General features: G+C 39.8%; 1 protein-coding gene across 1 annotated transcript; it reads left to right on the top strand.

Annotated features, from left to right (window-relative positions):
* Window positions 1-326: 326 nt before the first annotated feature.
* On the top strand, window positions 327-26,462 carry SP4 (Sp4 transcription factor). Its single transcript, XM_009879552.1, has 5 exons — window positions 327-407; window positions 903-2,457; window positions 21,944-22,172; window positions 22,406-22,605; window positions 26,215-26,462. The coding sequence occupies exons 1-5, from the start codon at window positions 327-329 to the stop codon at window positions 26,460-26,462; spliced, it is 2,313 nt and encodes a 770-aa protein (XP_009877854.1).
* The last annotated feature ends 392 nt before the right edge of the window (window positions 26,463-26,854 follow it).

Raw genomic sequence — 26,854 nt, 5'->3', positions numbered from 1 at the left:
CCGTCGATGCTTTAGGGGGCAGGAGAAGGAGGTGGGTTGTGGGTGGTTTTTTTCCTGCTGTCTCCGGGAGAGGAAACCAAACCTCCCCTTTCTGGGTGTTAACTCTCCAGCCCCCATGGGTTGGGTTTCAAACCACGTTTCTTAGGACTCGTTCTTTTGTAATAATGATTTGCGCTGTTGTTTTGATGAAGAGGTAAAGGCGACGGGCTGGGAACCGAAAAGGATACATGCTCGTAGGTTTTGTTATTGTATAAATGAAGGTGAATAATTAACCTGTTACACTTGATATTTTTTTTTTTTTTGCAGATCAAAAGAAGGAGGAAACTATGCCCACAGAGGGAGAGAAGTCTCCCGAGGCAGAGAATAACAACAATAATAATAAAAAAGGGAAAACTGGAGGCTCACAGGTAAAGCACACACACCCGAATAGGGGAGCGCCCAAACTATTAGCATTTAAAATGAAATGTTCAGCTAACAGCATTTCCTGCTCAGGGCATCTTTCTTTGGGTTGGATGAAACGTAGTTGGTTGGGTGCAATATTTTTACTGCCTGGACATGTTTTTTTTTATGGTGGTGTTTTTTTTTTTACATTTTGCAGTGATCAGCTGCAATAGAAGCATTTTTAATTTTTTCTTTATTTTAGGGGAAAAAAAAAAAGATTGGATTGAGGATGCGGTTGAGGTCCTGGCTGTCACACACTCATTGATAACTGAGGGCCTTATTTTTACAGATTATTTACAGAAATACATACTTCCTTTTTCAGAGCTCTATCACTAGTCTCTATGCAGAAGCACTGGTGGTGGTTTTTTTTCTGCTTCCTGTGTAAACCTCATGCTTACTTCTGATGGTTCACACTCATGCTTTTCTCCTGAATCTGTTCTGTTTTCTCTCTCTATGGATAGGATTCTCAGCCTTCTCCTCTGGCTTTGCTAGCGGCCACTTGCAGCAAAATAGGAACTCCTGGTGAGAATCAAGGAACTGGACAGCAGCAGATTATTATAGATCCAAATCAAGGTTTGGTGCAGCTTCAGAATCAGCCACAGCAGTTAGAATTGGTAACAACTCAGCTTGCTGGAAACGCTTGGCAGCTTGTTGCCACTGCTCCTTCTGCTTCAAAAGAAAATAATGTTGCTCAACAAGGATCTTCTGTTGCCTCGAGTGCAGCAAGTCCCTCCAGCAGTAACAATGGAAGTACATCTCCTTCAAAAACCAAGTCTGGGAGTTCTTCTGCAACAACCCCTGGACAATTCCAAGTCATTCAAGTACAAAATCCAAGTGGTAGTGTCCAATACCAAGTGATCCCACAGATCCAGACAACAGAAGGTCAACAACTTCAAATCAATCCCTCTAATGCTACTGGTCTACAAGACCTACAGGGTCAAATTCAGCTTATTCCAGCAGGGAATAATCAAGCTATTCTCACAACTGCAAATAGGACAGCTTCGGGAAATGTTATTGCTCAGAACCTAGCAAATCAGACAGTTCCAGTCCAAATTAGGCCTGGTGTTTCCATACCCCTGCAACTGCAAACTATTCCTGGTACTCAGGCACAAGTTGTAACGACGTTACCTATAAACATTGGTGGGGTAACCCTAGCATTGCCTGTGATAAACAGCGTGGCAGCTGGAGGAGGTTCGGGTCAAGTTGGCCAGTCTACTGAGAGTGGAGTTTCCAATGGAAATCAGCTAGCATCTACGCCTGTCACTTCTGCCTCTGTTAGTACAATGCCAGAGTCTCCTTCCTCATCTTCCACCGCTACGACCACTGCCTCAACATCTCTAACGAGCAGTGACACGCTAGTAAGCTCTGCAGAAACAGGCCAGTACACAAGCACAGCAGGCAGCAGTTCAGAGCAGACAACTGAAGAACCCCAAACCGCTACAGACTCTGAAGCCCAGAGCTCCAGTCAGCTTCAGTCCAATGGACTACAGAATGTCCAGGATCAGTCCGGTTCCCTTCAGCAGGTCCAAATCGTAGGTCAGCCTATTCTGCAGCAGATACAGATCCAGCAACCTCAGCAGCAGATTATTCAGGCCATTCCTCCGCAGTCGTTTCAGCTTCAGTCAGGGCAGACTATACAGACCATCCAGCAGCAGCCTTTGCAGAACGTTCAGCTGCAGGCAGTGAGTCCAACTCAGGTGCTCATCAGGGCTCCAACTTTAACACCATCAGGTCAGATCAGCTGGCAAACTGTACAGGTCCAGAATCTGCAAAGCCTTTCAAATCTTCAAGTTCAAAATGCTGGGTTACCCCAACAGCTAACCATTACCCCTGTGTCTTCAAGTGGTGGCACAACCATTGCCCAGATTGCACCAGTGGCTGTTGCTGGTACCCCCATCACTCTGAACGCTGCCCAGCTTGCTTCAGTACCTAATCTTCAGACAGTTAGTGTTGCCAACCTGGGTGCTGCAGGTGTTCAAGTTCAAGGAGTTCCTGTTACCATTACCAGTGTTGCGGGTGAGTGGTCTGACAAAGTTTTGGGTTTGTTTTGTTTTGGTGGGGTTTTTGTTGTTTGGGTTTTTTTATTTATTATGGCAAGAGTACCAGACAGTTTAAAATTAACACTTTTTTCAGGATTTTCTGTAATAAATGTTAAACCCTTAACTGTGAGGAAATACCTTATCGCTAAAATTCAGGTTTTAAAATAGCTGACACTTCTAAACATTGAGCTAATACCACCAGTTGCGTCAATTGAAATGGAACTGTTTCTATTTGATAAACTATTCTCAAATTATCATGTTCTCCATCTTATTATAGACTTGCAGGCTTCAAGAGTGAACTTGAGACTTTACTGTTAGAGCTTTCGTATGTTTAAAAAACAACAACAAAAAGCTTTTTCTAACCAAGCAATATTCCTAATCTCTGCGTGGGGGATGTAGGATGAGAAAAGTGACAGTATGTGAACTGGGATATCTTGTGCCATGGCATGCGTTTGTATGGAGCTATTTGTTGCATTTTGCACTAGCTCCTAAAAAGTTGTTTCCTTAAAAGTTTGAGTTCTGCAAAGAGATTGAATGGAATAAGGTGTGTTTGTGCACAGTATAGTTCCCGTGACTTGTCCTTATGAAAAAAGTAAAATAAAAACAACTGGTAACTGTTCCTCAGTACTTGCTGATGAACTTTTGATATGTCTTATGAAATGCCTGTTTGGTTATGCTGGTCTAATAGTTGGGAAAGGAACTCTTGAAAGGCTCTAGGCTGGATAACAGCTTAGTTCTAAAGTAGGTTCTGTGCAAGGTCTATGCAGTGTCTTAGAAGGGCAACTCTATGTGTAAAACTTGCAAACTTTTAACATGTCAGGTAAAACTTGATTTAGGGGGTCTCTCTGACAGTTTGATAACTGCTTACATGAGCTTGGTTTTATTTTGTACAAGTAAGTCTTCTGTTGTGGTAGTTACAATAAACTCTTGTCTTAACAGCAACTTGACTATAGACACAGTTTTTTAGTATAAGAAAGAAAAGTATACAGTAATAAAATACTCATGTTTGACTGCTGTCCAGTCTGCATAAACAAATGTTAGTTTCATATTGACTCTTAATCTGTTTTTTTGTTGTGGTTTTTTTTTTTATAATTGTATGCTAAGATGAGAAATGTTTAGCCAGGCAAAGGATTGTTCCCTTTAGTTGAAACATTTTTGAGGAGGCTAAAAATAGTTGATAGCAAGAAATTTGCCATTGGGAGAATTTAATCTGCTGTGGTACTCTTCAGCACTCGATGGCAGGTTGAAATACCAAGAGCTGGGTTGGATGCACTAAACCTGGCTTACTTAAGGAGTGTTACAGAAATGTTAATCTGGGTAATCAGAATTAAAATCTTGACCTTGTGTTTAGCTGTAATGGTTCAAAAAGAAGTTTCAGTTAGCTGGAGCTGACCAGCTGCTACAATATCTTGCAATCCAATTTGACTTAGAAGTTGGGTTTTTTTGATGGGATGGTGGTGGTTGACTACTGTCGTTACACAGAAGTTCCTACTTTGGTAGGGAATTCTTCATAGGAAGCCTGCTTGGGAACAGCCTAGATTTGGATGTGCAGGAAGAACCTTTCTGCATGCATTTTTTTCTCTGCCTACTAATGGTGTACAACTGTTTAGTACACACTAATAGGTATTAGAAGAAGAGATTCTGAATATCATCTTGCTCAGTTATCTTGACTGCACCTCTGCTGGCATGTGATGTCTGTTGGAAAATAAAGGGATTGAGATTTGTAACAGGATGAAAGAAAGGGAATGAGTCATAAGTATGATCCTGGAGAAGCCCAGCCTTTGTCACGCAGGGTTCATACATTAATTAAACTTAAGCTTTGTGACCATTGAATTCCCCTCCCCCTTTTTTTCCTTTTTTTTTTTTTTAATCCGGGTAGGCCTTATGTCTGTTTCTGTAGCACTTAGAATTTTATGCTAACAGCAGTGAATCCTCTGACCTCTTCTCCATTCCTTTGTATATAAGGTACTATTTCTGTTTCCCAAGGCTTGAGGTTCTGGAGAAAGAACAAACTGTGAGAATGTGAGTTATTAGTTATAATTTCTTTCTCTTACTTATTTCTACTTCTCTCCTGTGAAACTTCCTGATGCTACACTTTGGGAATGGGAGATATGGTAGCACAGAAAGGAAGGTGAAGAGCATGATGTGCAGTCCTTAGTGCTATATTAAGTATTCAAGGAAAGAATGATTATGACATAGAAAATTACAAACATGCTAAAATCTAAATTTTGCTTGGCACTTGTAAGGAATAACCTGTCTTGATGAGAGCTATTAACTTCCTCAGAATTACTGTCTTTGAAATGTTTTTTTGCTATTATTGTTACAGGAAACCTAAAAAAAAGTAAACTGCTTAGTTACCTCAACATCTGCAGACTGGTATTTCCATTGTTTTTCTGCAGTACCTAAACTTGTCAGTATGAACTCTTCTGTACATTAATCAAGCTCTCCAGAAGTGGATAATTTACTACAAATGACCAGTAGAAGTAGGTGTTAGAAGTCAGCCATATGGAAGATGTCCAGAAAGTGTCAGGGAAAAGACTGAGTGAAGGACTTACCCTATGCATTGATTCGGGTGCTCTAACTTTGTTAGGAAAATAAAGTTACTTTGTCCTTCAAGCAAACCCAACTGATCAAGCCAGCTGAGTTTCAGGGGAAAAAAATTACAACACAATAAGTGTTTGTCTGAAATAACTGTTTATTTGTGTTGTATTTCTGCTCCATGAACATTGATTTTCCTAGTTATTTCTACAATGGGGTAATTTAGGTAACTTGTCTTAGTTTTTCAGTAATAAATGAAATAGTAAAGCAACAGAACTCTAAACAATTAACTGCAAATAACAAAAATTCTTAACTTAAAATTTTTATGGATATATTAAGCTATAGAACTATTTTGGGAAAGTCTCTTTTTTTGGTCAAATAGATTCTAAATTCCAAAAGAGACAAATTTCACATTGGGAAGAAAAATATATTAACATCTTCAAGTAAGTATTAGTTTTGGTCTGCTTTTTATAACCTTTGTTACTCAAAGTCTCTGGTCCCAAGGTGTATAGGCTCTACTGTAAACCAAGCAAGAAGAATAAGTGTGTTTGGGCTTGAGGGTTTTTTTTTGTTGTATTTTTCAGTTAAAAGTTCAAACCTTGCTCTTGGTAAGTATCACACTTTGGATTGTATGTTGTGTGTGGTCAAAAAGCAGGGTAAAGCAGAAAAGTTCTCAGATTGTTTCACTTTCTGGCCTGAGGAAGAACTTACTCAATATCAGTGATGTAGAAAAAAGTTACTTTTTTTACTGTGAGAGTGACTGAACACTGGCTCAGTTGCTCAGGGAGATTGTGGACTCTCCATCTTTGGAGATATTAAAAAAACTGTCTGGACATGGTCCTGGACAACTAGGTGGTCCTGGTTGAGCAGAGCGGTTGAACCAGATGACCTCCAGAGGTCCCTTCCAGTCTACGCCACCCTGATTCTGTGAAATTTTGCTGAAAAGATGTACGAAGTGTTAGTCAAAGGAGTAATTATGTGAACAGAAGAAAGCTGGATGAGAAGATAGAAACTAAGTATCTGAGCCTTAAAGACAGATCTTTAAACAATTACTTTAATTAAGAGCTAATCAAACAACAGACTATATAAAAGCAACCGCGTTTACTTGAACATGCAGGGATCTACAAATACCCGCCTTGCTTTGAGATCGGTACCTGTCATGGCCTTTAAGCAGGACAGCAAGCTAATTCTGTACAAAGTAAACTGCATTTCTTCTGTGCTGCGTGAGTTGTTGTTTTATACATGATTCCCTGTGGAATGGGATAGCCTTAATGTTATTAGGTGGTGACTTCCTGAATGTAGCCCCTATGAGCTTGGGGACAAACAGGTATGGCACAGTTTCCTTACCTTTTTTTCAAGGCTTCTGCTGTGATAGTTGTAGAGGCAAGTTGAAAGGATTCTGATCCTGTTCCGCCGTCTGTCCATCCGTTCCCCACCCTCCACCCCCCACCCCCCCCGCCTTTCTTTGGGTATGGTGTCCTTTGCCTTTTTAAAGCTTATTTTTGGGCCCTTTTATTTGTCCAGATGTGTTAATTGAAAACATAAATGACTATGTGGAAGAAACTTGTTTTAGTACTAGACGGTTCTAAGGAAAATACATAGTTCATAAAACCATTTCTTTTTGGTGGGCTGTTTCTTTTTCCCTCAACACATTTGGCTTGGAGTGTACTTGTTTTAGGAATAACACGGAATGTGAACATTTGTGGATGCTAAAGAATATGGGGTGAGATAAAACAGACCAGTTAACCTGTAATAAATGCTGAGTATTAATGGCTCCCCTGTAAAAGTTTTGTGTTCTGCCTGTAGGATTTCTTTCACTGAGAGCCCTCTGAAGAGGTCACAGACTTTTTCTGAAGAGGTCACAGACTTTTTCTGAACTTGTTCATTGTTTTTGCTAACAGTGAGAATCTAGTGGTGGTGATGGAGATTATGTCTTTTCAGAATAATTCGGTGTTTCTTATGTGAAAAACAAAAATAATAAGTTAGACTTGTATCTACCTTAATTATACATCTTGAAGTAATTTTGTTACATCATGATGAAAGTGTTTGTCCCATACGAAAGTGTATGAGAGACTTTTGTTTTAAAAATCGTGAAAAATATTACTTGCATATTATGTGGACTTAGTCCAAGCTTTGTTAGTTGCTTTACACAAAAGTCACCAGATTCCATCACCTTGCAACTCAAGTTCAAGCCATTTTAAGATGAGTGTTGATGTGGCCTGAATTATGAGGAATCTGGAGTTCATCCACCAAAATAACCTGGACGAATGACTTCTGTTCAGTGGAACAGTCTGTTGCCTGGCAATACTGGAACTTGAGAGTTTTAAGTCTTTTGCAGGGATGTGCTGTGGACTCTAAAACATTTATTAATGACAATGAGGACTAATACCAAGCATTCTTATTGGGGCACTTTAAAAAGGTAATGAACCTTACCCTTATGTTTCATACTCTGTAGTAATATGAATTACTAAGGCATTTTTGTCTTTGACCAGCTACTTTGATTGCACTGGTATTGGTAGTTATACAGTTTGTCAGTACGTCCAGGTCTCCTCCTGCTTTCTTGTGCGTTTCCTCATTAGACTGGATCCAACTCCATCCTGTCTTCAAGGCTTTCTCTTCCCTTTCCTTCTTTAGTAACTCTTTTTGTGTAACAGTCATCCGTTTTATGATTTGCTGTTCAAAGACTGAAGACATTATTTAGATATTACTGTCAAACTTTGCAGAGGAGTTTGAAACATTCTACTAAATTCTTTAAACAGGAATAAAGTGATATGTAAGATTAAATGCATGTAACTCGGGAATAGTGACTGGAAAAAGGGAAAATCGCACCCATTTTTAAAAAGGGTAAAAAGGAAGAACCTGGCCACTACCAACTAGTCAGCCTCACCTCTGTGCCTGGTAAGATCATGGAACAAATCCTCCTAGAAGCTATGTCAAGGCGTATGAGTGACAAAGAGGTGATTAGAGGCAGCCAACATGGCTTCACGAAGGGTAAATTGTGCCTGACTGCTGTGGCGGCCTTCTACTATGGAGTCACTGTGGTGGTAGGTAAGGGAAGAGCAGCTGATATAATCTACCATGAGTTTGACACAGTCCCATACAATAAATAGCCTTGGACAGACACGGGCTTTATGAATGGACTATTACATGGATAAGGAATTGACTGGATGGCTGCATTCAAAGACTTGTTGACAATGGCTCAGTCTCCAAATGGAGGTCAGTAATCAGTGGTATCCCTTAGGGGTCTGTATTGCGACCAGTACTGTTCAATATCTTTATTAATGACATAGTGGGAATGAGCACACCCTCAGCAAGTTTGCAGATGACACCAAGCTGAATGGTGCAGTTGACATGTCTAAGGGACAGGATGCTATGCAGAGGGACATGGACAAGCTTGAAAAGTGGCCCCTTGTGAACTTCATGAGGCTGAACAAGTGCAAGGTCCTGCACCTGTGTTGGGGCAGTCCTCAATATCAATACAGACTGGGTGATGAATGGATTGAGATCAGCCCTGTAGAGAAAGACTTGGAGCTACCGGTGGATGAAAAGCTGGATATGAGCTGGCAATGTGTGCTCACAGCCCAGAAAACCAACTGTATCCTGGGCTGCATGAAAAGCTGCGAAAAAAAGGAGTGAGGCCAGCAGGTCAAGGGAGGTTATTCTCTCCCTCTTCTCTGCTCTTGTGAAACTCCACATGGAGTACTGCGTCTGGTTCTGGGGTCCCCAGTAGAAGACAGACATGGACCTGTTGGAGCGGGTCCAGAGGAGGGCCGTTAAAATTATCAGATGTCTGGAACGTGTCCTATGGAGAAAGGCTGAGACAACTGGGATTGTTCAGGCAGGTGAAGAGAAGGCTCTGGGGGCACCTTATTGCAACCCTTCAGTGTACAAAGGGAGCTTATAAGAAAGACTGAGAGATACTTTTTACCAAGGCTTGCCTGTAGTCACAGGGCAAAAGGCAGCAGTTTTAAATTGAAGGTTAGGTTTAGATTGAACATAAGGAAGAAATTCTTTACTGTGAGGGTCGTGAGGCACTGGAAGTATCCAGAGAAGTTGTGGATGCCCCATCCCTGGAAGTGTTCAAGGTCAGGATGGACAGGGCTTTGAGCAACCTGGTCTAGTGGTCTGGTGTCCCTGCCCATGGCAGGGGGGTTGGAACTCGATGGGCTTCAAGGTCCCTTTCAACTCTAACCATTCTATGAACAGAAGAGTCAAAGGTGTTTCTTACCCTGTCTGATGCTGACTGCAGGGGGTGCATACAAGAATAATCTGCTCAGATGCTCTTCCCACCATTCAGTGATCTGTAGCTCAGATCTTCCCAAGCCAGAAGTGGGATTTATTTTTTTTAATATTCAATTATCCTTGATGGATTTCTTTGCTTCAGTGAATGTCTTTTTCAAAAATTTTTCACATGTTCAATACTTCTCTGCTATAAATTGTCTTAATTGTTGTATAAGACACATTTTTATTTAATGTTCTTAAGTTCCTGTTTTGTGAAAAATTAAATTATTTGATTCACCTTTATACTATTCACAGTCTTCTATTATCTCTATCACATATGCTAGTTATTGAGGGAGGGGAAGGCATTCAATCTGAAGTCATAGAATATTACACTTTTGTTGTTGAATGAAAGAAAATGCATTTTCATGACAATGTGTAACCTGTGGGTCACCTTGCTCATGTTAATGTAATAGTGAGTATGTGTAAAACAGAACTCGGTGAGTTGTGTGGCTAAGCAAGGAGGGATGCCTGTAGGTGGTAGCAAGGTGAAAAGGGTTTAAAATAGTGTATACAAGCAAACTGGCAAATATAAATACCAAGGGTGGAAGTCAAAGGAGCTGAAGGATGGTAGTTGCATGATCTTTTTTTTTTTTTTGAAGAACATCCAGTGTTTCCCTAGATGTTCATTGGCAAACAAGCTGCAGCAAATACCTTGAAAGAAACAAGCTGCAAGCTGTGGAATCGGCAGTAAAAAGATAAGTACAAAGAACTGAGCTATTTCCACAAAAATAAAATAAAATAAAAAAACGCAGGAGTCTTTCTTAGTTTTTTACTTCATAATGTGTTACTTGGCATTCTGAGGGTGTAGTTGGGAGGAGTAGAGAAATTTAGCATACTTTTTCCAAAGTCACGAAAGGTCACTTGCAACTGTTCTCAGGTTGCCTTGAGCTGAGAATTGTTGCCGAACCACAGTGTTCTAAATATTATAGCACTGGCATCCCTTTCAAATGCTTCAGGGTAATTATAGGAGAAGCATTTAGCTTTCTAATGACAGAATTGCATGGGCTGTGGGATTTTCTTAAACTGAAATTCAAAATAGTGGCAGAAACAGTTTAACAACTGCTGCTGAAAACAAATGTTTGCCTTGAGGATAGTAGCTTAAAAATAAAGTATCAATAAACTGTTCCTGAACTTCATGCACAAGGAATGCACAATATACCTGTTCAGCTTAAATTGCCCATGGAGACTAACCTGGTTAAAAATGCCTCAGTAAAACAAGTCTTCTCTGCCTGACCTGTGAGTAGCAAGGCATGACTTTGTCATTACTTTGAGATAAAGTGGGGAGGGGAACCATTTCAAGTACCAACTCTTCTTATAATTGTGAGGTGAAATAGGTTTCTGTTCTATTAACTGCAAGAATTAAATGTAAGTTCTTAAGTCTTCGAAGAAGAATGTTAGTAAAACTAACATTTCCCTATTAGAGTATGTGCTCTTATAAAAATGTTTCATCAATACAGGTGCACTCTCTGAGAATATCAGGTTTTGCCATCCCCTTTCTTGTTGCTTATTGTCAGAAATCAGAGCATAGAGAGCAGGAAATGAACTGGCTAAAGTTTCTTGATCAGAAACTGTCAAGCAAGCAGACTGAGCGATACTGCACATCTTCATCAGCCTGTTGATTTGTTTTTTTTTTTTGGTTTTTGTTTTTTTTTAAGAATGCTTAGATCTGCACAAAGCCAACCTTCTTGTTTGCCCATTACCACCTGGGGCGGTGGTGTGGCGAGAAGCATATTCAAAAATCTTACTGAAATAACTTCCTCAGTGTAACTTAAATTATGGAGTACTTAACTTCATATGATTTTGGGACCAGTGGACAAGATAAATCAATTCTTACTGTTAATGTATTAAAAATGTTTAATGGCAATGGTGATTATTGAAAAATCTAACTATATATGGAATGGGATGTTGTGTTCGAAGGGCAATGTTAATTTCAAGTGTAAATAACTATCATTGAAAAACAGCTACATTTTTTAATGGACAGTTCTTTTATTAACTAAATTACCCGTTAAAAAGTTGTGTTATTCATATGCTGTAGTATAGTAGCTTTGGAAGTAGTCAGGACTGCATAATGAAATGTAATTTTTACAATTAATATGTTGCTCTTGTCATGATGCTTTCACCAAGACAATAGCTCTGGACATCTGTAATCTCTTGAGACATGTAGCATCTCAGCACACGCTTAGGTTCTTCTGGGCTATAGTTATATGGATTTCTATATGTGTCTGTTCTTAAGAATGGAGTTTCGAGTGATGTTTTATACTACTGACAGTGGCTAACAGTCATATACCTTAATCAGCTGGTTATCGGTAAACCATGTTATCCCGACATGCGTAATTACTCTTAATAGACTGGCAGTCTAGTATCATTTTATTGTGAAGAGAAAAGGATCAGTTAATATCCTCCTGCCAAAACAGATTTGGGATACACATTAGGTACAAGTCTGACTTTTCTTAATTACAGAGTACTTTCAGGTGATGATGTGACCACTTTTCCCTTGAGCAAAATACTCAAGTCTAAGAAATATGGGCCTTGGTTGTCTTATTTCTTTGGTCATCAGGAAGTAACTCTGACTAAAACATCAAGCTCTTCAGTTTGTTCTGGTCTGAAAAGGACGATTAAGCTTACCATTTTAAGGGGTTAACGATGTTACAGAAGGAGCTGGCAGGACTTCCAAGGGTTTGGATCCTGGAGATTTACGTGGCCCTTCTTCTGTGATTATGTAATATATAGATCTGTTGGTCCTTGCCTGATGAAGGCTGTAACAAAGTTACAGTTTTTACATATTTAATAAACAAATTAGGGTTTGTATTGGTTAACGTATACATCCATAGGCTGTTAAAAACCAAGGCTTGTGTTTCATATTTAGTCTTACTGTAAAAGGTCTTTACAAATGTTTTATGAATCTTATTTTTCCCAATAACTTCTAATCACCTTGCCAGTGTGTTTTTTTTATTCTAAATAAATTATCAACTGCTATACAACTTAACCTAGTTTTAAAGTTAGCTATCTTTTCTGTTGAGAACATTTTCAATGTATGTACCTGTTAACCAATCCCTCCTGTGCATAGAGTTATATTTATTATTATCTTGATAATATAAAGATAGCATTTCATATTTCCAAAAAGTTTACTTCAAGGACATTTCTGAACCTTCTAGCCAAGCGTAAAATATGTAAGCTAGCTAAACTGTAGTAGAAAAACCCCACAAAACCCAACCAAAAAAAGCCCCACTTCTCCCCCCCCCCCCCCCAAAAAAAAAAAAAAAAAAAAAAAGATGCAAAAAGCAGACTGAGTACTGGAAACTTAGCTCACATTTCTTAATGTCAGCCTCATTCTGTCCTTTCAAGATAAGACTATTACTATTTCCATGGTAATATACAGAAGTTGAACTGAGATGCTGAGAAACAGGCTTTCTGAGACCACTATTTTATTTTCTATATGGCAGAAGTGTGTAAGGTAGGTATTTAAATTTTTTTTTATTATTGTTAGTTTGTCAGATACTGAGCTTCTCTAGTGAGACTGTAGAGACCAACAGTCGAACAAGTTTCTTTCTAGTCCTGTCCCTATTTCAGAGTTAAGGGGGAGAGCTGAAAAAAAAGAACTGGGCCAAGTTCTGTTCTGGCTATAAGCTGTAGAATAACCTGAGAGCTGGAGTGGGGTGATGGGGTAGACGGAGATGTTCACTGAAAGTAAACTTAAAAACCTACATTTCTTAGATCTACTGCTAGTTTCCAGGCAGTGCATCTGACAATCTGTAGCACAGTTAGTGCTTGGGTTTTCAGTTATCTATTTGCTCTAAGCTTCAGTACTTGGGGTATTATTTGTGTTTATCTGGAGAGAAGTGTTCTTGAACACTCTTCCCAAATACACCTTTCTTTTTCGCTGTTCTTTCAATCATGATGAAAATCAGGGTTCTTTGTTATACTACTGCCTTAGCAGTAGTATAGCAAGTTATTTTTCCTGATTCCAACTCCTTCTTTAGAATGCATAATAAATTGACCATATTATCTTTCCATTTGAAGCCATAGCATCCAGAACAACCAGAGGCATTGCCTTGTTTTGACTGAAACCTCTACTTTGTTGTGCAAGACTAAATTTTTGTGAAACTGTAGCTCTGTGGTTGATTTTCATAGGATCATAGAATGGTTAGAGTTGGAAGGGACCTTAAAGATCATCTAGTTCCATCATCCCTGCTATCACCTCCCTCAGCCTGCTCCCTGCCGTGGGCAGGGGCACCTTTCACTAGATCAGGTTGCTCAAAGCCCCATCCAACATGGCCTTGAACACTTACAGGAATGGGGCACCCACAGCTTCTCTGGGCAACTTGTTCCAGTGTCTCGCTACCCTCAGAGTAAAGAATTTCTTCTTAATATCTAATCTAAATCTACCCTCTGTCAGTTCAAAACCGTTACCCCCTGTCCTATCGCTATACTCCCTGATAAAGAGTCCCTCTCTACCTTTCCTGTGGGCCCTCTTTAAGTACTGAAAGCCTGTTCTAAGGTCTCCCTGGAGCCTTCTCCAGGCTGAACAACCACAACTCTCTCAGCCTGTCTTCATAGGAGATGTGCCTCAGCCCTCTGAGTATCTTTGGCCCTCCTCTGGACTCGCTCCAACAGGTCCATGTCCTTCTTATGTTGGGGACCCCAGAGCTGGATGCGGTACTCCAGGTGGGGTCTCACCAGAGTAGAGTACAGTGGGAGAACCACCTCCCTTGACCTACTGGCCTTTTGATGCAGCCCAGGATGCGGTTGGCTTTCTGGGGTGCGAGCACACACTTTTTTTTTTTTATGTTGTTCCTGTATAGGTCTTTCTGTGTTGTATTTGTGATAGCTCTTTCCTATGTTTAATAAAATAATAAAATAAAACTGGCTTTCAGTTTAATGGAAGATACTACCAGCTGAGAAAACTTATTTTCTGTCTCAAAGTACTGAAGTGACTTCAGGTTGTCATAAAGCATCTGGGTAAACCTTAACGTTTTTGAAAAGTCATTAAAGTGCCTTCATGAAGCTTCTTGGGCATTGTTTTGTCTTTGTGTTGCCAGTAAGATTCTTCGCAAAGGAAAAAGACTTCAGTTTTCTTTAAGGTGTTAAAAACCCTTAAACTTACTTTTTACTGCCTTAAATCTTACTCTTTTAAGTGGTGGTTTTCACAGAAGTTGAGCTTAATTATGCTGCTGTTCAGTAATCTTTGAACACACTGAGCCATTTGACATAAGAGGGGTTTGGTGGAAAGGCCAAAATGTTCTTACAAAACTTGTCAAAGTTGGCAACAGGCAAAAGATGAAAAGATAGAAACTTGCTGCAATGTCCCTGTAGGAGGTAGAAAAGGCAGATGTCTGGTTGATGCTGCAGTTTGCACTGGAAACTTTCTGCTTGTAGGGGCATCTAGACACAATGCTGTGCTGTGATTACCCAAATTTCTTTTAGTAATTGGGTGGATCCAGTTCCTCTCTCTATTCCAAACTGTTCTTCTCTACAGAATGTGTGGGTCCCTTGCATGGTCCCTTGTACAGTTTCTGTTCTGGGTAATTTTCTTCTTGTCATGTATTGTTTCTTCATAAATCTTTATCAACCACTGCTTCAGGGAAGAAGAGAAGACAGAATTATCTGTGTACCATTTAAGTAGCACCAAATCACATCATCTTTGTGTAAATCCTGAAACTCAGTGTTGTCTTCACATATGTTTAATTTTAAGATATGATTTTCATTTCATTTTTCAGCATGAAACCTCCTTTCTAGTAGATTTTGTTTGGGAAAAAAATATCTCTGACTAAACTATTGCCTTTAAAAAAAAATAAAATTAAAATCTTGGCTAATCTTAATCACAGAATCACATAATCAAAGTAAATTATCTGTCATTGTGGAAAAAGAATGTTAGAGTAAAGAATGTTTGCAAGGTGACCAAAGGTTGGATATGCAGAGGAATGGGAGATGAGAACCCTCTTTTCCCACATTGCTTTGCATCAGTATGTTGTTGAACAGGTGAGCTGCTGCGTCAGCTCCAATGTTTGTAAAGCTTTGGAACTCTACAGGTTGTCATTAACTTTACTTAGCCATCCTGTAGTAATATACATTGAATTATGGATGTCAGTTGCAACCTTCTCTTTCATTTTTAGTATATGCAATTGGACAAATTTTCTGGTTTGCAACATTAGCCACTCTGGCTCTAGGTGTGTTTTGCAAAGTGTTCCTCAGATTTTGTAGTAAGCTGCATGCCACTGAGATTCCTCTGTGCGATTAACGCCGTCATCTTTTTGACTGCTGAATGCTGGTTGCACAACAGCAACAGGAAATCTATACAAATCGTTCTGGGGAACTAAGTACCAGAAACTAGAAGTGTCTTTGTCTTAGTCTTAAATTTCTCTTCCTTCCCAGATCCATTTTCTAAAGTTTGACTCCCGTGATTTCTGTGGATCATTCAAGTTAAGTCCTTTTCTTCCCTTTCTGCCTTATTTATCTCAAAGAGTAGTTTTTCATGCTTTCTACTTCAGGTGAACACGAACAGTGTGACAGGAACACAGGTGCAATATGTAGTAAAGGGAAACTTGTTCTGACCTACGATGGATGGCCAAGCCTGGTAATCGTGATCTTCAGTGGTCAACCACTCTGTAGGAAAGTACTTCCTAGGTACCATGCATTAGCTTTCTGTAATCATCCAGGTGGTGGTATGGGAATTATTATTTTGCAAATTAGCTTTGAGGCCTAAAATTGAGTGAGAGAGAGAGATATTATTTGGCTTCATAGTAATTACTTAAGATTGTTGAGTTTTGTTGCATGAATGTGTTACAGAGTCTTGTGTAAGTGTATACAAGTTGTAACTGCTAAGATGCAGTTTTACTGCAAAATTCAAAAGCTAAGTAAGTGATGCTGAGGAACAAAGGATGTGGAATCCTTTATCTTGATAATCCTGTATCTTATGATAATAAGTAATATATTTACTTAACTGCTTAAATAGGATAGATTAATGACTAAAATCATACAGGTTCCTCTATTTGAGGAGCTTTAAAAATTTCTATAATGTTCTTAATTAAATTCAGTCATAATCATATATGCAATATTGCAGTGGATGAGAGTCTTATTGCACTTGATTTGCAAAATAAATACCATATCAGGTTGCCTTATTGTTTGCATGTTGTCCTGTGGTCAAATAAACAGTTACAATCCAAAAGAAAAGGGAGAACTTAGACCTGAGAGAAAATGAAATGCAATGGCGTAGTTGGTATCAGTGTTATTTTATACACTAACATTTTGTTGCAACTTAACATTGTAACCTGACAGCATGTGCAATCAAGTTCAGTCATACACAAGTTCAGCGGTGATTTTATTAATCAGGAACGTTTCACAGTTTCAGGAAATCACTATTAAAGAAATCATGGGAACTTAACAAAAACTCTTTGTCTTCCTAGAGCTGGTGTAAATGTGTGGTCACTGCTTTGACAACTCATGTATGATAACATAGATGAACTGAAGTGTGACTTTGTTTCCTCATGTAATGTTTAGACCTCTTTCTCCCATCTGTGTTGAAATATGAGAGCTCTTGTTACTGAAAGGTTTGGTTATGAATGATGAAGTACAGTGCTATCAGGTCTCGTGGTTTGGAGTATGTCAGGAAGAAGTACTGTCAAGTGATTTTATGATTGTAGCAGAATTTCTGGGAGGCTTTAAATGGCATTTTTATGTCACTAGTAAGAAGTCATATGGATTATGTTTAATAGGTCTTTTTTTTTTTTTTTCTCCATCTAGAAAGCGTTAGGAGATAATTCTGTTCCTGTATGGATAACGTTATCTCAGCCACGTGTTTTCAGAATAAGCAGAGTTTGTTTCAAACAAAAAGCTAATTTGTATCTAGATCCTCTCTATTGAAAAATCCAAATTTTTATAAACTTCTAGAAGTTGCCCCAATTTATTTTTGTAGGCTGCTGACAAAATCATATCAACGGTTAAGTTTTCTCAGTATCTTTTCTTCAGTAAACTTCATTTAAGAAATAAAGAAATTCCATTATTTTCCCTTAATAAGTATAAATGATGTAAAAGTTAAAGCTTAGTGATCCATAGTGGATTCCAGTATATAGTTAAAAAAAAAAAAATCAAAATTCTGTACAACTCAAGACTATTTCAGGCTCACTTTGAGATTTAGACGATGGCATCTTCTGTCAGTTGTTTTGTGGAAATTTTCTGATTTTTCTTCAAGATAAAAGATTTTTCAAATGGTCTAAAATACATTCATTTGACTCTCAAAGAGCAAGAATGATGAATTTTATGTTTAACAACTTCAAGATGAGAATAGGTGCATTTCTTTGTCCTGTATGCTACTAGTGTGCTAGCTTGTTGGAATGCCCTTTCAGGAGTTCAAAACAAAAATTACGTCCAGGAATTACATTATTGAACTTTCCAGTGTTTTGTGATAACAGTAAATCTCTGGCAAAGAATATTTATCAGATATGTGTGCTTCCTTCAGTTACTTTTCTACCTCAAAAAGTAGAGATTTGCTTATTGAATATTGTGGCCTGGATCTTTAAGTAAGGCTATTTGTCTGATATTTTCAGAGTTTCAGAACCTTCTGTTCTGAATTTAGTAAGTGGGATACAAGGGAAGGGAGTTTAAAATAACAACTCAGTGAGATTAGTTTAAAGAAGAAAATCAACATTCACATTAGAAAATGTAATAACTTTGTTAATGCTATCTAAACAGCAGTCATTTAATTACTGTTTAACTGAAACCATATGGATAATGTAGTTGTCTGCTTGAGACCTTACTTTTGGCATTTTCTCCTTTGTATTTTTATTGTCACCTTTATGGTTATTGTGAATAATTTCTCCTCAGATGTATCGCTGTATTATGCTCAATAAATAGATTAAGGTTGTAGCTCAGTAGTGTGTATCCTATACTCCAAGGTACACGTGGCCCTCACATTGGGGAGGGAGACTTCGGAGCAGATAAAGTATTTGTTGACAGTGGTACTCAATATTCTGAAGAAGTATTAGAAGATCCTTGTGTGGTTGGTAGTCTCATGACTTAAAGACTGAAAGTTGGTTCATATCGAAGCAGCACAGTATATTGGATTTTTAGAAATGCTGAACAGTTTTCCCCATAAATGTGTATTGGTCAGATCCAGCGAGAGTTATGTGCTGGACACTTATCACTCTAGGACTAATCATGGAGTGAAAAATTGAGTTGTCCTCCTCAGGGTTCAAGTGCCTCTATTTACATCTTTCTTGGAAAGCCGTGGTCTGGCAGCCTCGGGGAAATATGCATTGAAACTGTAATATCAATTCAAGAAAATCAGAGAGAAAGGGAAAATTGAGAGAAAATGATGCTCTTCAGCTGTGTTCTGACCACAGACTGGTTAGGTGCCAGGACTTTTTTGCTCAAATAGGACTTTCTGACATGAATGGAGTCATCCCTCTACCAGACTCTAACAACAAAGGATAATTCTTACTAATGTACTTGAAAACATGACCAACAGTGCAAACAGCATCAGAGGCTGCAGTAGGTGTGGCCATTATAGCTGTTACATCTTTAACTTTTGCAGTAACCATCTGTAGACTCATAATTTATAGTGCTGCTCTGTGAATTGAAGGAGTTTACATCTTGGGTATGTTTAACAGGCAGAAGAGCAGTTTGTGTTCTGCAAAAGACTACAAGCAGAGCAAGTTCTTCCTGTTAATTTACCTTTGGCTAACCAAAACCGGCAGCTGGTTTTCCACACAAGCAATCACATTATCATGTTAAGATGAGCCTTAGATATGACAAAAATGATCAGCCGCCTTTGACTCTGGCTACTTGTAGCGCTCGGTCAGCACTGCAGCAGCTTAGGAGCCTGACAAGGAATTATTGCCCCTGGACTAGCACTTTCTTTGGAAGCTCTTGTATCCACTTCTGTCACTGTTAGACCCAAGTAGATATTACTATTTACATTTACACCACAGTGTTCTCCTTACCCTGTCATACTCTCCCTCAAGGATTTTCATCAGTGCTTTTCTTACCCATTACAATATGGGAAATAAATTTATTTCCAGTATATAGCTATTCTGAAAAGAAAGACTTTGTTCTGTCCTAGACGTATAGAGGCTCTGCACTCAGATTAAGCCAGTGATTCTTTTCCTATGGTTCCTCTGCTGCAAATACCAGACTCTTTTTAGATTTTTTTTGTTTGTTGTTGTTTTAATATCTGTCTGTCCAACAGCAAGTGGGATTCAAACATTTTCTCTTCTGAGTTTGTCCTTGTTCTTTTCAGAGAACTGAAAGTACTCAGCATCTGTCAATATTTGTGGCCTGCTTAAGAAAACAAGGAATCTGTGTTTATTCATATCTAGGCAGATCAGGTGCAAGTTCCAGAGGGAAAGCAAGAGAGATAACTGGGAAAATTTGGTCAGTGCTTCTGGTGAAAATAACCTGGTACTGACCTAGGCGTGAGACATACTCATTCTATTTCCTGTAGCCAACAGTGGCCTGTTAGAGAACAGTCAAGTCACTTTGGGTAGTTCTCTGCATATCATGTTCTTTAGTCCTAACCTATCTGTGTGTATGTGGTGGTGTTACATGGTGTGTGTTAAGTTTCATCTATGGCTGTTATCATATAAGAAAACATATATTGCTCCTTAGCAACCATGGGAATGAAGTAGTCCTTATCCCTTGCTGTGTTGTATATGAACTCACTTGGTAGACAGGCAGTTTAGACTTCAGAGGGAGTGTTCTCAGTCTTATCCCCATTGATGGTGTCTGTTATGGATGCTTGAGAAGTAAGCTGGAGTACCCATTTGAATCTGAATCATGTTACCCCCAAGGGATTTCTAAGTTTTGAATTAATGCTTCAATACTGAGGACTTTCAAGTCTTAAAATATTATAGTCTATTCTAAGGAATTCTGGTTGGTCATTGCACTCTCTCAATAAGTAGGTAGTATACCCTCTTAATTCCCACATGTATGAAGGCACTGAATTTTTGAAAATGGCGGCATCTAATGATATTTTTGTCCCATTCCTGTTACTGGCAGGACTGGCATTCAGTGTTGTCAGATTGCAGCTGGAAGTAATGTTTCTGTCAGATTTAGTTTGTGACGTTATTTTCTTAGATTGTGTAGTACTAACTTTTCAAGCAAACATAATATTACCCTGCTGCTCAAGAAACTACACTTCTTACCTGTATTGGAATAGTCTTTGCTTTAATATCAAGACGGTAATACTGGTTTCTTTTGATCAAGAAAGCAAATGAGATCAATGAACTTATGCAATGAAACTAAGTTCTTAATTCATCAAGTCAGTCTTAGAATTCCATTTGATTCAGTCAATCTGCTTTTCCAGTCTTAGTGAAAACATACTCCCTTCTGCAAAACAGAATTGTAGAATATTTCAAGTTGGAAGGGACCCATAAAGATCATCGACTCCAACTCCCTGCTCTTCATGGGTCTACCTAAAACTAAACTATATGACTAAGAGCATTGTCCAGATGCTCCTTGAACTCTGACAGGCTTGGTGCCATGTCTACTTTCTTGGGGATGCTGTTCAAGTGACTGACCACCCTGTCAGTGAAGAACCTTTAGCTAATGTCCAACCTGAACTTCCCCTGACACAGCTTCATACCATTTCCATGTGTCCCATAGCTGGTAGAGGAGATCAACACCTTCCCCTCTGCTGCCCCCCTTGAGGAAAATGTAGACTGCGATGTGGTCACCCCTCAGACTTCTTTCCTCTAAGCTGGACAAGCCAAGTGACCTCAGCCGCACCTCATAAGTCTCGCCCTCGAGACCTTTCAACATCTTGGACACACTCTAATAGTCCTTCTTATATTGAGGCGCCCAAAACTGCACACAATACTCGAGGTGGGGCTGCACCAGTGCAGTTTAGAGTGGGACAATCACCTCCCTCAACCAGCTGGCTGTGCTGTGCTTGATGCACCCCAAGGCATGGTTGTCCCTTTTGGCTGCCAGGGCACACTGGTGACTCTCATTCAACTTGACGTCAACCCAGTCCCCCAGATCTCTTTCTGTGGGGCTGCTCCCCAGCCTCTTGTCCCCCAATTTGTACGTATAACTAGGATTACCCCATCCCAGGTGGAGAATCCTGAAAAAAACCCCCACAACCTAACAACAAAGCTCTGGTATGCTAGCTTCTTCAAGTCTAGTCCTACAACATTTCTTTTTCTTTGTGAGAGTTCCTTTGTGCCTCAATGTTGATTCAGGACAGATTGTATGAGAAGTGACAATTCAGTATGTGCCATAAATCAGCTTTTAAAATTAGCTAATTGTAGTTTTCTGAATGTAGATATGTTTTCAAGGGTAATTAGAGAGACATTAATTGGCAATAGATTTAAAAATCTCTTTGTGTAAGATTTTGTTTAATGTTTTCTCATTTGTCTCCGCTTTTGAGAAGAAGAAAACACTTCTTAAATTAGTTCACATTTCTTAGTATGAGTCAGTAATTTGCAGTCTTGTACTGTTCTAATAACAAATTACATTAAACAGGGCTATCTAAGCTAGCAGGTAAGTCCTCTGATATTGCTTCAGGAAAATGGTTGGATTTAATAGTTGTTTTGTAGCTTTCCTTAACTTTAGGTGGATTTTTGTTCTATAAAACATACAAAGTTTATTTCTGCATTTCACTTATTGAAATGACTAATGAAACATAAAAACACTTTCTTATTTTACAGGTCAACAGCAAGGACAGGATGGAGTAAAAGTACAGCAAGCCACAATAGCGCCTGTTACTGTAGCAGTAGGTGGCATTGCTAATGCAGCAATTGGTGCTGTTAGTCCTGATCAGATAACACAAGTGCAGCTGCAACAGGCTCAGCAAGCTTCTGACCAGGAAGTGCAACCTGGCAAGAGATTGAGAAGAGTTGCCTGCTCATGTCCTAATTGCAGAGAGGGAGAAGGAAGGTAAATGTAAATTTTATCAGGACATATTTAGGCTTCTTACCGGTTTGCCTCATTTGGGCATGAGATTTTCTTATTTGCCTACGTTTTTTAATGCTTTCTATTAGAAAGTATGTTCATATATTTCTTTTTAGACAGGCAATTGTAATTGTCTGTATTAGCATGAAATATTTTTCGTAATAGTTAATAATATTTTAGAATATAATTACCTACCTGTTTAAATTTGATCTTTTCAGAGGCAGCAATGAGCCAGGAAAAAAGAAACAACATATCTGCCATATTGAAGGATGTGGAAAAGTTTATGGCAAGACATCTCATCTTCGAGCCCATCTGCGCTGGCATACCGGTGAAAGACCATTTGTATGCAACTGGATTTTTTGTGGCAAGCGATTTACAAGGAGCGATGAGTTACAAAGACATAGAAGAACCCACACAGGTTGGTCAGCCCTCTTTGTATGCGTAGTACAGGCAGTCTGAATCATAGTGGCCGTGGTTAAACAGCGATATTAAAGATCTCGCTTATTAGGGTCTCTGAAAATTACTTTTAAATGTAAATAAAGTAGATTTAAAACAGTCTAAGTGGTAGATTTCAGTGTTCGTCAATGTGAGCTGACTGTGACATCATAAATAAAATGAGATCTATTCAAACTGTTCTTCTGTACCTGTGCTAGAAAAAAAAAGACTGTTTCATCACAGATAGCTGATGTACATTAGCTAATGAATTCCTGATCTAAATTTCACAAATTTTCTTGAGCATGTAGATGAGGGTAGGTTTAGATTAGATATTAGGAAGAAATTCTTTAGTGTGAGCGTGGTGAGACACTGGAACAGGTTGCCCAGAGAAGTTGTGGATGGCCCATCCATGGGAGTGTTCAGGGCCAGGTTGGACAGGGCTTTGAGTAACCTGATCTAGTGGGAGGTGTCCCTGCCCATGGCAGGGGGGTTGGAACTAGATGATCTTTAAGGTCCCTTCCAACCCAAACCAATCTATGATATGATTCTATGTAGGGTTGGCCATGGACCAGGGTTGTCATTTCCTCGCTGGACTGGTTCAGTCCTTAAGAAATTTATTAACTTAGTCCATGCATCACATTTCATCTTCATGGGAAGCTTCTTGGAGTTTCAAGTGAGAACTAATAAAGCAAGTTCTCTTTACAGTTCAGACTGGAAAGGTGGACCTTTTTGATAAAATTTTCAATTTCTGCCTTCAGAATTCTAGCCCCAAGAAGGTTCCCCTCCCCCCCCAACTTCTAGCATCAGAAGATAGCACTCGATAAGTCTAAGCGCTAATTACATTTGAACAGTGACAGGACTTTTTAGTATGGTGAATTAGAAGGACTGATTGGGGATGTGAAGATTGTGGGCAGCCTTGGCTGCAGTGACCATGAGATGATGGATTTCAGGATCCTGCAGTGAAGAAGCAGGACAATAAGTAGAATTACATCCCTGAACTTCAGGAGAGCTAACTTTAGCCTTTTCAAAGACCTACTTGGAGGAATCCCATGGGTTAGGTCTCTGGAAGGTAGAGGGATCCAAGAGAGCTGGTTAGTATTCAAGCACTACTTCCTCCAAGCTCAAGATTGGTGCATCCCTCTGAGTAAGAAACGAACCAAAGGAGGCAGGAGACCTGCATGGATGAGCAAGGAGCTGCTGGAAAAACTCACATGGAAGAAGGAAGTTTACAGACAGTAGAAAGGAACTGGCCACTTGGGAGGAATATAGGAACGTTGTCAGAGTATGCAAAGAGGCAATGAGGAAGGCTAAGGCCCACTTGGAATTAAATCTGACAAGGGTGTCAAGGACAAAAAGAAAGGCTTTTTCAAGTACATCAGTAGCAAAAGGAAGACTAGGGAAAATGTGGTCCTGCTGCCAAATGAAGTTAGTGCCCTAGTGATGGAGGATACAGAGAAGGTGGAGTTACTGAATGCTGCCTTTGCTTCAGTCTTTACTGCTAAGGCCAGCCCCCAGGAATCCCAAACCCTGGAGGTAAAAGAAAAAGTCTAGAGAAAGGAAGACTTTCCCTTGGTTGAGGAGGACCATGTTAGAGATCATTTAAGCAATCTCAACACCCACAAATCCATGGGCCCTGATGCGATGCACCCACGAGTGCTGAGGGGGCTGGCAGATGTTATTGCTAAGCCACTGTGCATCATCTTTGAAAGGTCATGGAGAACAGGAGAGGTGCCTGAGGGCTGGAGGAAAGCCAATGTCATTCCAGTCTTCAAAAAGGGCAAGGAGGAGGACCCAGGAAACTACAGGCCAGTCAGCCTCACCTCCATCCCTGGAAAGGTGATGGAATAGGTCATTCTGGATGTCATCTTTAAGCATGTGGAAGAAAAGAAGGTTATTAGGAGTGGTCAACATGGATTCACCAAGGGGAAATCATGCTTGATCAATCTGATAGCCTTCTGTGATGGCATGACTGGTGGGGTAGATGAGGTAGGAGAGCAGTGGATGTTGTCTGCCTTGACTTTAGCAAGGCTTTTGACACTGTCTCCCATAACATCCTCATAGGTAAGCTTCGGACGTGTGGGTTAGGTGAGTGGCCAGTGAGGTAGACTGAGAACTGGCTGAATGGCAGAGCTCAGAGGGTTGTGATCAGCGGCGTGGAGTCTAGTTGGAGGTCTGTAACTAGCAGTGTTCCCCAGGGGTCAATACTGGCTCCAGTCTTACTCAACATATTCATCAGTGACCTGGATGAGGGGACAGAGTGTACCCTCAGCAAGTTTGCTGGTGATATGAAACTGGGAGGAGTGGCTGGCACACCAGAAGTTTGTGCCGCCATGCAGCGAGACCTGGATGCGCTAGAGAGTTGGGTGGAGAGGAACCTAATGAAGTTCAACAAAGGCAAGAGTAGGGTCCTGTACCTAGTGGGGAATAACCCCATGCACCAGTAGAGGTTAGGGTTTGGTCTGCTGGAAAGCAGCTCTGTGAAGAAGGACCTGGGAGTCCTGGTGGACAAGTTGACCACGAGCCAGCAATGTGCCCTTATGGCCAAGAGGGCCAATGGTCTCCTGGCGTGCATTAAAAAGAGCATGGCCAGCAGATTGAGGGAGGTTGTCCTCCCCCTGTACTCTGTTCTAATGGGGCCACATCTAGAGTATTGTGTCCAGCTCTGGGCTCCCTAGTTCAAGAAAGACAAGGAACTACTGGAGAGAGTCGAGCAGAAGGCTATGAAGATGATCTGGGGACTGGAACACCTCTCTTATGAGGAAAGGCTGCGTGATCTCTGTCTGTTTAGCCTGGAGAAGAGAAGACTGACAGGGGATCTCATCAATGCTTATTAATATCTAAATGGAGGGTGTCAAGAGATGAGGCCAGACTCTTTTCAGTGGTGCCCAGTGATAGGACAAGAGTCAATGGGCACGAAGTGGAACACAGGAAGTTCCATCTCAACATGAGGAAAAACTTCTTTTCTTTGAGGGTGACAGAGTACTGAAACAGGCTGCTAAGAGAGGTTGCAGAGCCTCCTTCTCTGGAGATATTCAAAACCCATGTGGACGTGATCCTGTGCAACCTGCTGTAGGTGGACCTGCTTTAGTAGGGGGGGTAGACTAGATGATCTCTAGAGGTCCCTTCCAACCCCTACCATTCTGTGATTCTGTGAATTTATCTCTCTTGACGTAGATTTCATACATCCTTATGGAGCTTTGGGATTCATGTTTCCAAATTTCCTTCTCATCACTAATCTAAATAACAAAAGTCATCTTAAAAAAATCCTATCAAGTAGTTCTTTCAGGGTGTTTACTGCTCCTACTCTGTCAGCGTTATAGAAGTTTATGGAAGTTCTCTGGTGACCTGAAAGTCAAGCTTCTTACCAGATAATCACAGCATAGCAAGTATTTGTTGAGAACATTTTAGTAGTGAAGAGTGGATTGCCAAAAGCCTGTTACCTGGAAATCAGACAGGTAGAGAAGAAAACATTGTATCGTTTTAAAGACAGTTCAAATGTTGAATAGAAAAGGGTCAGATTCAAATGATCAAGCAAAAAGTGTTCAGTGCTCCCTTTCAGTAACATTTTGGTTTTGTTCTTCTTTTAAAAAAGGTGAAAAGAGATTTGAGTGCCCAGAATGTTCTAAAAGGTTTATGCGAAGTGACCATCTCTCAAAACATGTCAAAACTCATCAGAACAAGAAGGGTGGTGGAACGGCCCTTGCTATTGTTACCTCAGGAGAACTGGACTCTTCAGTTACTGAGGTTCTTGGTTCTCCAAGAATTGTCACTGTTGCTGCCATTTCGCAAGATTCAAACCCAGCAACCCCTAATGTTTCAACAAACATGGAAGAATTCTGAAAGGATCATTTATATGGACGCCTAGTGCTGCACTTAAGTTTACATACCTTTCAGGATATGGAAGTGGGCTGGTGAAGTGGATTACAGAGCAGGAAATCATGTTTTCAGTCATGACTTCTGTAAGCGTTCGAGGTTGGAGGGTCAGCATGGGAAGTGTACACCGGTGCAACAAGACAAAAATTTCAAAAATACAAACAGCGCAAATTGATGAACTGGATAAACAGATGGGGGAATATTATTTCCATACTGTACTTTTTTAGTTATATGTCTGTATGTCATGTAATGATTTTAAATGAACTTTCCCCCCCTATTTTAGCATTGTATGTTAATGTGTTTATAAAATCAGATATCAATGTAAAACAGGGTGGACCTTGACTAGGATTAATACCATT

Source organism: Charadrius vociferus, unplaced genomic scaffold (genome assembly GCF_000708025.1).
Source record: "Charadrius vociferus isolate BGI_N301 unplaced genomic scaffold, ASM70802v2 scaffold262, whole genome shotgun sequence".
Taxonomy (NCBI): Eukaryota; Metazoa; Chordata; class Aves; order Charadriiformes; family Charadriidae; genus Charadrius; species Charadrius vociferus.
Note: the sequence above shows the minus strand (reverse complement) of the source record. Positions and strands in the feature narration are given on the sequence as shown.